We start from the raw sequence: 13160 nt of genomic DNA on the forward strand, positions 1-13160 counted from the left end.
ATGTAAGACAGTGAAATGACAGTCAAAATCTTGAATACAATGTAAAGTTTATCTGAATAAACTATAAAAACACAAGTTGTCAGAGCTTCAGATTTACTAATTTCTATTTAAAAAAAGATGTTTTTACTTCATATTTTGTATTTCTCCATGGAAAATATAGTGGCATTTCTACACAACATAGATGCTAAAATGTTTTTGTTTTAGAGTTGGTTAAGTGTTTTACAGCACTGCAGTTCAGATAGGTTATTTAGTGCCAAGGCAAGTGGAGTAAAAGTGCCTTGCCTATGGACATAACACAGTAGCCATTCTAGGCTGATCAGATGGTTGAATTCAGAGCTGCATCCTTTTGGTTTGGTTAAGCAGGCCAACCACTACACCAACACAGCTTTTGTCTCCATTAGTCTCCTCTTGTGACAGAGGGAAAGGTGCACGACTATTCTACTTGTCCAAGCCCGAAGGGGAATAAAAATTGGGAACATTTAAATTACAAAACATTTTTACCATCCGTCATAATTTACAAATTCATCAAATATCAACAAATACATAAATTTTAACCCAATATGAAAAATATGTGGATGTATTAAAGGTTAACAGCTATGTTCCAATATCTATTGCAAATTATGTTAAATATCATCAGTGAAAACTGCATTCTGGCTGAAAAGGAAACAAACAAAATTCAATTCAGCATATAATTTAAAAGTCTAAGAGAAAGTAAGCCCAGGTTCTGTGCTTACCCTTGAACATACTGGTTTCTAATAGGTCGAGTTCTGCGGAAGGCTACCCTTGGACCTGGAAATGTGCGATGCCGCTGACGTGTTGTTTCAAGGTTTCTTTCTTCTTCGTCTGAATCTCTTTCACGAGCCCATGAAGCACCCTCATCCCGCTCTGGATAATGATTCCTAAAGTTTTGTAGAAATGTCTGACCCCAAAGCTGAAATTGGATATTTAATCATGCTAAATATGGCAGGAAGGTACTTGTCAAGATCTACTGCAAAAATATGCACAAGAAATCTGGTCCTTATGTTTTAATAATATTAAAACTGCAATTGAAAAATGGCACCATGCCCCTAGTTTAATAGTTCTTTATGTGGCACTAGCAGGGTATGGTTGTCCCTGGAGATTAATCACCAATGGACCTCAATGAACTAAACTTATTCATTTATTAGTTTTACCTTGTCCTGGATCTTTCGACCTTTAGACGCAGAATCTAAAAGTTTCTTTATTACCTTACGAGCAAGACAGTCAAAGTTTGGTCCAGGAACTTATTCTTTGCACCAGATGACCTTAGGAATATAAGCTTGCTACCTCCTGAACCCAGCCCTACAAAAAGATGAAGATATGTCTTTTCTGTCTCAATAATATAGACAATGGGCAATAATTCTTGTCCATTACCTACCCTTGCTTGGTATCGCCAGTTTTTAAGCTGTGCAAACCATCACTGAGAATGCTCACATACCAGGGTGGTTGGAAGGGTCTTCAAGTAATGTGATCAGTTAATTATTATCTGAGAAACATTAATTTCCTTTAAAATTTATTCTCTTTTGCATATATTTCCCCTATCACATTAACATCAGAATAGATAATGGGTGGTGGGAATGCTTTTCACCCTCCCTATACCTTGGGTATCCTTCTAGGAAGTAAAGATTGGAATCCCAACATGAACAATAACCCATTTCACCTGCTTTAAGCAATGATCACCTGATCTGTGGCTGCTCTAACAGGTTAATATGATGGATTATTGAATTATTCTGACCATCAAAATTCACTAGTGAATAAAGCAAAGCCATGAGGTTGCACTGGTTTAATTAGGTCTGCTGGTCATCAGGGCCACAGCCATATGACCTATCAGATTCAGATTTTATCTCAATAAAGCTAAATCCCTGAGATAAAAACTCAAAAATGTTGACTCTGCATGCCAGCCAACAGCTTCTGCGTCTTGGAACAAAATGTTGTGTATCAAACCCGAGATTCTCAGAGATTGCTCTAATTGTATTTGCTGAAATTCGTAAGAGGCCACTCTGATATTCTGAGATATCAGAGTAGGCTGAGCTAATAACCAACTTATGCCACATAGACAGGGCTCAAGATGTGATATCCAGCTTTCTCAGCGAGAAAGAATCATTTGCAGTTGCCACAGCTTGTCAATGCACATTTAAGTAGTGCTCAAGGACACGGAGAGGGTCTTGCATGGCAACCACTCTCAACTTGTCTATAACCAAGAAAGCATATGACAACAATGACTGCATAACCGACAGTAACATAATCTTGGCCATGAAGCCTGTTTGTGTCTTCAACCATCTACTCTGAACTGATAGCAGTACCTGTCAACTGAAAGGGAATATAACTCACTCACCCTGCTAGCTAAAGCTATCAGGAAACATGTTTTTAATAAGAGCGACTAAATAGTCAGGTCCAGGCTAACAGTTTGAACTTCTCAAGTTCTGCCATGTTAGGACCCTCACCAGATTCCATTTTGGATAGTCAACGATTTTGGTCTATTCAAATGAAAACTGGCAAAGTAGATCTGACAGAACTTTATCATTACTGACATCTCTCTGCTATGATGTTGGTCATTTGAGGGATCAAGGCACTCAAAGGGACTACTGTATCTGACTACACCATTTTCCTTCTTAAGCCTTCAGAGTGGAGGGCCTTCTTGCTCTCAAGATTTCTCCATAATCAAAGGCCTGAATTCTTTCTCTCAAGGCTTTCCTGACAAGAGTCAAGTGTGAAGTAGTCTGAATAAGCATGAAACACCTGCAACCTTGGTGTGCTGAAAAATGGCATTAAACCCCACAACAACAACAACAACAACAACAATGGAACACATTCCAATGCCTACCATACTGAACTACTGGTGTTGGATAAGAATTTAACAGTGGTTAACATGTCTGCCCCGCCATTTTATGAAGTAGATAGGAATGTGTTTCTCACCACATTGAAGCTCTGTTCAAAACACTGTAGCCATGTCTTCAATGCTGGGTCTGGCCTCATTGGTGATTTTCCAACAGGTGGAAAAATCTGACAACTATCACACATGGGAATCCCAAATTGCTTGGGTCATTAACAGCAGCTCACCATACAATGGCTAATGTACTGACTGCCTTTGCTTATCTTGACATGCTGTGACGTCTTTGCATGCCATATTGCTAAAACCACATCACATCCTGGCATTTAGGATTACTCCATCTGGCTCACTGTTGCTGTTTGGGTGCTAAATTGAAGAAGTTTAGAGACATGCAGCACAGGAACAACCCCTACAACTGAATAATCCATTTGTATCATTGTTTAGGAACCTGCTGTACCTGACACAACAGGAGAGCAAGGCAAATGGGATTTATTACACCCCAAGGGTCATTCAGATCTCAACATTAGGCCAGCAGACAACAGTCAAAACAGTCTTTGGAGGCAATTTACAGAGAACGCAAGAAACCTGGTTTCTCTATCCACCCAAACCTATTTCCTAATGCAGACTTAATACTACTAATGCAGTTCATAGACAATGAATTCATTCTGCTGCTGAAGTTCAAGATGGAAATGACGAGGCCTATAAGACTCTCCATCCAGTGGGACAATTATGCAATTGGTCTTGATTTTGCAGATGCCCACTATCATGTCATGAAAACCTTTCTTGTGAATCTTACCATGAGAAATAAAGGGGTAAATGGGAACCAGTGTAATTGCCCATTCATAATTACTCAAGAAATAAAATTAACTTTAGGGTAACAGTTTAGTTCATGTAAAAATTTAAAAAAAAACACGTTTCCAAGTTAAGATCAAAGATCATATCTGGCAACATCAGAAGCAAGCGAGACACAGAATAAAGAGTACAGCTCAAGGCTCGTGTCATGTGACATTGATCCATCACAGACCTCCGTCTACTGATCTTTATATTTTTAATGTGTGCCCATTTGCCTATGTATGTCGAACAGTTTCCTTATTTTCTATTTATAGTAGCAGTACATGACATGTTTCTAAGAAATCAGATGGGTTTTTTTAAAATCTGAAACAATGTGTCAAAGATTCATAATAAATGTACCTTTTTCATACTGTTTTCTGTAATTATGGCATGCAATATAAAGATTACTCTTTTTCTGCTCAGATTGCACTTTTTGGCCTCCTATATTAGTGATAATTATGCTTATACCTATTGGGGTGGGGGTTGTTTGACATGTATCAACTTAACAAACCAGTCCTGGTTCACATTCAATAATTTCCGTCTGATCAGGTACCTTGGGAAACAATCATCTGGATCGACAGGAACCGGGATGATTTATTCTAAAATTATGACATCTTTAATGACAAAGTTTACAAATTTTCCTTCCCCTTGGCCTAGTATCAGTCACTGAGTCTTCACCAAAAATAACAGATTTCAACATCACCATGTTCCGCTTGAATCCTCAGCTGCAACGGCAGCATATATGGACAATCTCATCCAAAACATATGGTGAGCGCTATTCTCCCCAAAGAAATGATCTCCATTTTGAATCATATCGGTTTTGTAGTGAAGTGGAAAAAGTCCTTTGTCCATCCCATTGTTTTGGCCACCTGTGTATGGAGTGTATAACAAATCGCAATCTTGTAAGTTTACCTCATGTTGATGTCCTATGCATCACTGAACACACTGAGTCCATTTCCAAACCAGATGTGGATTTCAGTGACAGAGTACTTGCAATTCCTCGGGTTACTCAGTGCTACAGCAGATCTGATCCCACTGGGCCAACTTTTTCATGTGCATTTCAAATGACTTTCTTAACTCAATAGTGCCAGTTTTATCCATCTCAGTCTTTACTTCAAATGGGTATGCAGTTTATAACAAATCGCAATCTTGTATGTTTCTCTCATGTATGTGTCCTATGGATCATTGAACTGAGACCATTTCCAAAAAAGATGTGGATTTCATTGAGTTCCTGCAATTCCTTACTCAATGCAGCCGACTTGGATTTAACAGGAGGCATTCTTCATACTATGTTCTGAAAGGAAGTGAAGCTTAAAAACACGACATTTAGTGGTGGCAAGGAGAAGTAAAGGACTAGAGTTGTTGCCCTTAGTCTATATGATACCGACTGAAAATATAGATTTTTATCTTTTAGCAGGGCTGGATTCAAGAGATAGCAGGCTTATATTCCTAAAGTCATAAGAAGCCTTCTGGTAAAACACGCACGTCAATATGACTTTCTGTTCTGAGAAGTAACAATAACATAGTTTTCAAACTGGTTGCTATAGCAGCCATTAAGAGGTGGTTTTTCTAAAACCCTATTTTTATATAACCACAGGACGTGAAGCAATATGATATTCAAGATGGCTGATAGGCAGCCATATTGGATGTCTGAGCAGAAGCATTTTCATTTAGGACCTATGGATGAATGTGTGTGTAAACTTTCAGGACAAGTGATATCAAACTTATACTATATAAACAGAAAATAGATGTCAAACAACAGGCAACAGGCCATTCCATAAGCTCTTATGGTCCAAGATCAGCAGACCTAAATTTTACCAAATAAATTCATAAACAAATATGTGACATATCTTGACTGAAACAGCTGGAAGCCGAGATCACTGCATCCACAGGGGTCAGATGTTTCTTTCACCCCAAAAAAACTATTAAATACTTTATCTATACTATATAGTACAGAGTTATTTTGTTCATATTTATCGTACTGGTACATGTATATAATTTTTTCGTTAACTCTGCATCGCATTTTTATGCACAAAGGATCAAACTGTCCTGTGCTGCACCTGTATAATATACATATTTCTCTACTATGTTGAGCTGATGGCCCACAATACTTTAATGGCTTCAAACTAACACTCAACATATAGATGGTACCATCTATACTTGCTTAAAAAGTGATTTGCGTGATTTGGAATTTTAGCATGGCTTTAACAATTTTCCAGTCATATCCCTACAATGTCCACTGTGTGGCAGTTTATAGTGATGTCTAGCACTAACCTCTTAATGCTGAGTGCTAGCGAGGCTGCTGCTAGTACTATTTTTACAAGTCTTTGGTATGACTTGGACAGGGTTCAAACCTGCAACCTCCCACATCTGTGGCAGATGCTTATAATGTGAGTCCAACTGCAAAGTGCACAAACCCAGACCTGCTGTCACATAATGGGTCTGTGCAGTTTAAGTAACCATTATAACAAACACAATGATCTGCAGGAAAAATATGCTACAGCAGATTAGGTTCTTTGTTTTTTGCAGTTTGTCTCAACTTATTACTGAGTATAACATTGATACTGACAGTACAACATTAATATTATCATCATAGCTTCATCTGCCATGTCTGACACTGTCAAGTAAAGTAACAAGAATATTGCTTTCTGCAAATTTCAGCTTTTGAGGAATGTATATGCTTGTTACATTCCACATGAATGAAAAAACAATTTAAAATGGCCATTCAATGCAGCTTGACATCTGTTATACAATGACTTGCCATCTCTTGATTTCTTGAATAAGGATTTTAAATTATTTGACTTAAAAAGTTTTGAAATTAAATATAAATTAAATATAAGAAAAAGAATCCAGTTACATTCATAGCTACTAATGTCCAAAAAGAAGTACTTTGCAGTTGGACAAAATATCGTTACAACGAGACATACAAGTGTATTCCATTACATGATGTGAACAACTTGCAAAAGACAGCTTGTAATGTAAAGCGATAAAATACCTCTGCAAACTGAGCTGCTGGATCTACTTCAGGCCGCGCTGAAGTCGATGTACTACTGCTTGGACTAGGCTGTGGGCTGAAAATATTACATATCAATATTCCATGAATTCCTGAATAAATAAATCCTTAGGCTTAAAACTGAACATAAATATAAGCATTACATTTTCCTTCCCAGTTAGTAAAATGAAAGAGTCTGATGAATTTGATATACAGCACAAGCCAAACAATATTTTGGTTCTTCACTCATCATGGTGAAGGGTGGTGAGAGGATCATGAAAAAGTCTGTCCATACTCAACCGATGGAGCTGCTGTGGCTCTGAATGGATTCTCCATGGAAAAACCATGACCCTGCACATCCATGCTTTCTAAAACTGAGTCACATCTGCCTCTTAATATAAAGTTGAGGTATTGTTGATAAAATGGGCATTGTTTATTGTTTATTGCCACAGCAAGCATGATCTAGTCTCACTAAGAAAAAAATATGGTGGGCACTGAGTTATCTCCATTGTTACCCTTATAAATTAACAGAATGAATGAATCCATTGCATGAGAAAGAGAGAGACATAGAAAGAGAGAGAGCAGTCAGGAGTGGGAGGATGTAAGCTGTCAGCAAACACTGTACAGTTTTTAAAGTCAATGTTCATTACTGTAAACCATGATAGGAAATATAAAATGGAAACACAATAATAAAGGAAAAGAAGGGATGAATAGCAACTTTTAAGGATTAAAGATAGGAAGCTAAATGTATATATCAGCATTCTCACAACATCACAAAAAATAAAATATCATTAACTAGAAATTATTAAATCAACCAAATGTCAAATAAAAATACAATTAAACAAATCTAATTCTTTTTCAAGAAAGCCAAAGAGTAGTAATATAAGACTACTCATGAAAGCTGAAGACACATCAATATGTACTCATATTTATATATATATAAGATGTATGTAAACCCATTATCACAACTGCAAACAATACTATACATTTCATGAAGATGTTTCACATGCAGCTACTGTTTTTTATTAAACAAATGATGGAATCCTTAAGTAATATGTTTTTCTTTTCAATATGTACATCTTGTAAAACATGTTCTCTTCATAAGCTTGTCTGTATGAAGCAAATGAAGCAACATTAAAGTCCCAATGCAAGCAAAGATACTCTTAGTTACATATATAACTATATTTATATCAATATTTAAAAAAAAAAAAAAAGTTTCAATTCACAATATAGAGACAGCAAGACAAGGAAGTGAGCAGTCACTGAAAAATGCACTACAGTAGTCCCCCTCTTGCCCCCCCCCCCCAACTGACCAGCTGCCACTTGCTTCTTACAGCTAGAATCCCTTAGGCACCGATGAGTTTGTATTCAAAAGTACCCCTCAAGAACGGCGACCCCTCTAACGCTACCAGCATATTAGTACAAAAATGTAAAATGTTCCCCTCACAAGTGACCATTTCTTTCAAATGTTGTTGTTGTTTTTGAAGGGTTTAACGCCATTTTTCAGCACATGATAGGCTATACATAGCAGCCAGTATTAATGGTGGAGGAAGAACCCAGGAAAACCCCTGGAAAGAACCAATGACCCACGTGAAGCTACTGGCAAGCTTTCTCACATACCCACATCGGCCGAATCTGAGACTCAAACCCACACAGACAGGGGTGAGATGGCAGTGATCCGTAATGGAGAGAGCGTTAGACCACTCGGGGTCCCATCTTTCAAATGTATCCAGAACCAATAATTAATTCATATCGTGACGTAAGGTAAGTAACCAGATTATCTCTATCGTTGATACATGTCTCCCAATGTCAAGTTTCCATTACTGAAAGAAGTGTTGACTAAAGTACACGTAACAGTAAGATTAATATGATATCGTTGTCTATAAAAGCTGATGTTTACAGGAAATGGACTCAACAATGTTATGATAGAGTTTTGGGCTTCACACATCTGTTGAGTTCTTCTTTGATAATTACAACTGGACGTAATTGTCAAGATCATAACAGTGTCAGCATATGCTAAAAATAGACTGTGCATTAACACACACATAGAAATTAACCTTGAACAAAACAGAGTACCAAAGACCGAAAAATCATGTGACAACAAATTTATTGCTTCCTTTACGAAGGCATTTTGTCCACTTGACAAAAGTTTTGTCTGCATAATTAAATCGCATACAGCTAGCAACATCCGAATAAATCATTAACAAACATTAACACGTCATCACGTAAATGGAGACTATCATTTTAGAAGAAAGTCGGTTATTCTACTCAAAGACATCGGGTGAGGTGGGGACTGGCCAAACAATTCTATGTAGAAAAGACTCAAATAAAATAATTTCATGTTAAAAAGACTTGAATTACTGATAAGGAGATTATTCAGCAGCAATAGGAAAATGGAGCAAATGGAAAGTGAATTATATATGTACCAAGATTTAAATGACATTTTTGAAAGGTTTTGCAATGTGCATGACAACAATACCCACTCACAAATCAAACTTATGCCAAGAATAAGAACTATTAATATATATTCAGTTGAAATAAGTCTATTATTATAACAAGAAGAACCATTTAATAATTAATGTTACTTTTAAATGAAAATATTAAATGAAGATATTAAATGCTTTTTGATGAATGTAGCTTTCTTACTATGTACATTACATAAAGTTCACACAAAAAATGTAGTCCCCCTCTGGAAAGGCCACCTGTCTTATAAGGCAACTTTCCAAGTGCAGAAGGGGTGGCTGTATAAGAGTAGGGCCACTGTACTGGATACTGTGTTAAAGCGAAAAGCTGATTTCATTATGAACAGAGACAACAGGCAAATATAGAAAGAAAAACTCGAGTTAGCGATAAAACTAATTTTTAAAAAAATTAAATTTTTTTCAGTTACAAAACAACTGAGAATACAACAAACCTGAATCAAATTCCTTTTTGAGAGAGACAGCTGTATGCAGAATTGAACAAAACAACATGACTGCTTATTTTCACTAAGATTACGGTTAAAAGATACATAAAACAATCCATCAGCCTTGAATATCATGTAATTTAAGACCAAAACAAGATAATGCAGGGGAACAACCAATACTTGATTATACAAGATGTTTCTCCTTTGTTCGAAAATAAAATTCCCCTACATCTGAGACTGCAACTTAATTATTAGAAAGAGATATTAATTTTTATAATCATTAGAACAATTTGTTCCAGCTCCACAGCTGATCACCAATAGTCAGCAGTTTTAGTTTTATTTAATGCATGCTTTTTCTTCTCAGATCTGCTAAACAAAAACAGGCCTGCCTCTCTCATTCCCTCATGAAACAAGTTGTGTGCTATATGTGCAAATGCTGTTTTTAGATTAGTCACTAACGGAATTTGTCAAATGTATCACATCACTACTTTGAAGCACTTCTGAGAAAGAACAGAATTACATGTGACTTCATTGACTGAATTAAGAGGTGGCATCTTTAAATTCTGAACTGAGTATCTGAATGTTGTTTAAATCTAACATCTAATTTTTTTTTAAAAATGGTTTATGTCAGATAGCTATTTTAACAAATAATTTTCTCTCTTCCCAATTTTCACTTGATTGATGGAATTGTGAAATTGATGATAAATGGCAGCATTCGATTTTATTATAAAACTTTTGAAATTATGTTTTTACAGACCAAATATATAATCAGTATAGAGAATATTGATTGTTCTTTTGAAATCTGACTGTAAATTACTGAGACGTCAGTCTTCATATAGGTGGTCTTCATGTAATGAATGCATCAGTAATGTCAACCATCTGGTATCATGGTACAGACTCAGCCTATGTGCCTGCTGTATTGCAGTGTGATTTGCTGGGTTTTTACCCTACAATTGCAGAGAAATTCAATTTGGAGCAACCTAGAAAGGGATTAATTACTCCACCAGCATGGGCAAGAAAAAAAAAGTTACATGAACTATACTGTAGCATAGGGATGTATCAAGGTCATGCCAAGGTATATTTATATCAAAACACAAACAAGACCTTTACCCTCCCCCCAAAAAACATGTATACTGTTTTGTATTATTAGTATATGCTCCCTCCTTGTACACTTTCACAGTTGAGGCACAACAACCTAAATAGGTAATACAATACATAATGTCTATACTTGCTTGTAAGTCCAGTTCAACTGCAAACTGCGCAGACCTAGATCCACTGTCACATAATGTTCAGGTAGATATAAGTCTATGCAGTGTGTTATGAGTAATAAGTAGAATAAACAACACAGACACAGATCTGTCACACACAGCAATGGTAGATCAAGGTCTATGTTGTTTGCAGTTAGACTCGACTTACAAGCAAGTATACATGCTAACAGTACAAAGTTTCATTCAAATAGGTAGTGTTATAGGACATAAACGAAAAACTGAAAAATGTTGACCTTTTGACCTTAAGCATAAAACCAGGACACTGGACACAACTTGCATTCTGGTAATGATATCTACAAGCAATAAGTTTCATCAATCTCAGCATCAAAGTTACAATGGCAGAAGTATATGAGACAGATGGTCAAACAAACAAACAAAATCAAAACTATACTGTTAGCAAACGATGAAATCGATACTGGTTTGAATTTACTAACATGTGCTTGAAAAAGAGGTCAAAAATAAGAACATCAACAAGAAACCAGTTACATACGAGATAGCAAGTTATGATCAAAATGATTCACAGCCTAAAAACTTTTAATTAATCAAAGATTCAAATTTATCATGCCTAAATACAATAAGTATGTAATAGAAGTCCTTCTGTTTGATTAATATTCAACTAACCAAAAAGAATTTTCAGGAATCCCAGACAAATTCATTTCTTCTTTTTAACTGCTGAATATTAAAATCATCTCTGATAACTGTTGACAAAACCAAATAAACGAAAACAAAACAATCTTCTTCTGCTTGAATTAATATGTTCACATACCTGGCACTATTTTCATTTGGGATCAATTAGATATCATCCGAACTCTTTCCATGAAAACTCCATGTCACTACAACTATCTATTAATCAAGATTTTCAAAATGGCCACCATAGCAGCATATTGGATATCAGATTGGCACCTTTTTCATTTAGTAGCAACTAGACATCATGAAATGTCTTTTAGAGAATAACCCATGTTGCTATGGCCATTTATTGAAAAGTGAAACAAAACAGGATTTTCAATAGGGCTAATATACTGGGTATATTGCATGTCAATTTGGCATTTAAAAAAACTACTTTAGGATCAATCAGACATAAAACAAATTATTTTGCACAATATGCAATGCAGCTATGGACATCTATTTACGAATAGCAATAACAAGATTTGGCAGTCAGACCAGCAACATTCATCATTAGTACCAGACTTTTTTTTGTGGTGAAAAGCCCATTTACATATCAACCATCATTCAGATTGAGTTATTATATGATTTTCAAGATGGTCATCATGGTTTCCATATCCATATATGTAATAGAAAACACAGCAATGCTGAATTTGCAAGACTAAAGGTGGAATTAAATTTGGTTTCTGAATGTACAAGGTTTTGTATTTGGAAATAAAGATGATATCCTATGATGAATATTGTAATTAAATCCACTGATATTTTTACATCTTTCCAAGAGACATCTAAAATGTGGAAAAAAGTTTGTTTGCAAGTACCCAAAAAATAAGACCTAAAAATTTAGTCCCCTCCATAACAGGGATAAGAGAATATTCGAGATCAAGCTTGAGGTCATCATCATTTCTAAGTGACAAAAAAATGCATACAGCATTACCTTCTCAAAATCGTTACCCAGGAAGGCTCCCATGCTGGCTACATAAAATGGCAAAGGGTCACGAATTTCATTTTAGTACCAACGTAATGAAAGTGTTACGTTTTATGAATGATACTCATAGAAGTTTAGAAGAAATAGAAATAACAGACCTGTGCTAACTGACACCAGAAAAGGTCATTGCACAAAAGCTTTATTGGTTGGTCTATGAGCTAATGCAACAGTTATTAATTTTTTTTGGCACTACCCATTTACTGGAATGAAACACAGGGCCTCTGCTAGGCTTCATATTTGTTGCCAAATGCAAAAGAATTTTGAAAGTGGCACTATTATTTATTGACTGGCAAATGACGCTGGCGACAAATTTGTATAAAGTATCATTTTTAATTTTTCATTGATATAAGTGACTCGGGCCACTTAATACCTGTTTTCACAATAACTGCAGCAGTCAGTGGATCATGCCGGTAGATGATGAATAAGACATTATTTAAACATGATTGCAACTAACTGCAAGCTGTCAGTGGGTTTTGAGAAGCAATTAAATGTGATAGTAGGAAATAAGGAACGCTGGGTGATTATTGTTCAACAGGTTGGCAAAAAGATTTGGTGTCATTTGCATGTTTTGTTAATTTATGTTTATTGCAAACTGAGTGTGAGAAACACTTGGAACTGCTTAGTGTTTGAGGGATTATTTACTTACATAACATGTTTTTATGGTCTTA

At 35.9% G+C, this 13160-nt stretch overlaps 1 protein-coding gene across 1 annotated transcript in view; it reads right to left on the reverse strand.

Moving 5' to 3' along the window:
* Window positions 1-725: 725 nt before the first annotated feature.
* Window positions 726-13160, reverse strand: part of LOC149801991 (E3 ubiquitin-protein ligase RNF115-like) — a 37355-nt gene continuing 24920 nt past the window's right edge. Inside the window, exons 3-4 of the mRNA XM_089956387.1 lie at window positions 6675-6750; window positions 726-931 (exon numbers count right to left, since the gene is read on the reverse strand). Of these exons, the coding sequence (XP_089812513.1) occupies window positions 731-931; window positions 6675-6750 (277 nt within the window). The 3' untranslated portion in view covers window positions 726-730. The remainder of the gene's footprint in view (window positions 932-6674; window positions 6751-13160) is intronic.

The sequence above is a fragment of the Sinohyriopsis cumingii genome, chromosome 4, assembly GCF_028554795.1.
Source record: "Sinohyriopsis cumingii isolate HCF-2022 chromosome 4, ASM2855479v2, whole genome shotgun sequence".
NCBI lineage: Eukaryota > Metazoa > Mollusca > Bivalvia > Unionida > Unionidae > Sinohyriopsis > Sinohyriopsis cumingii.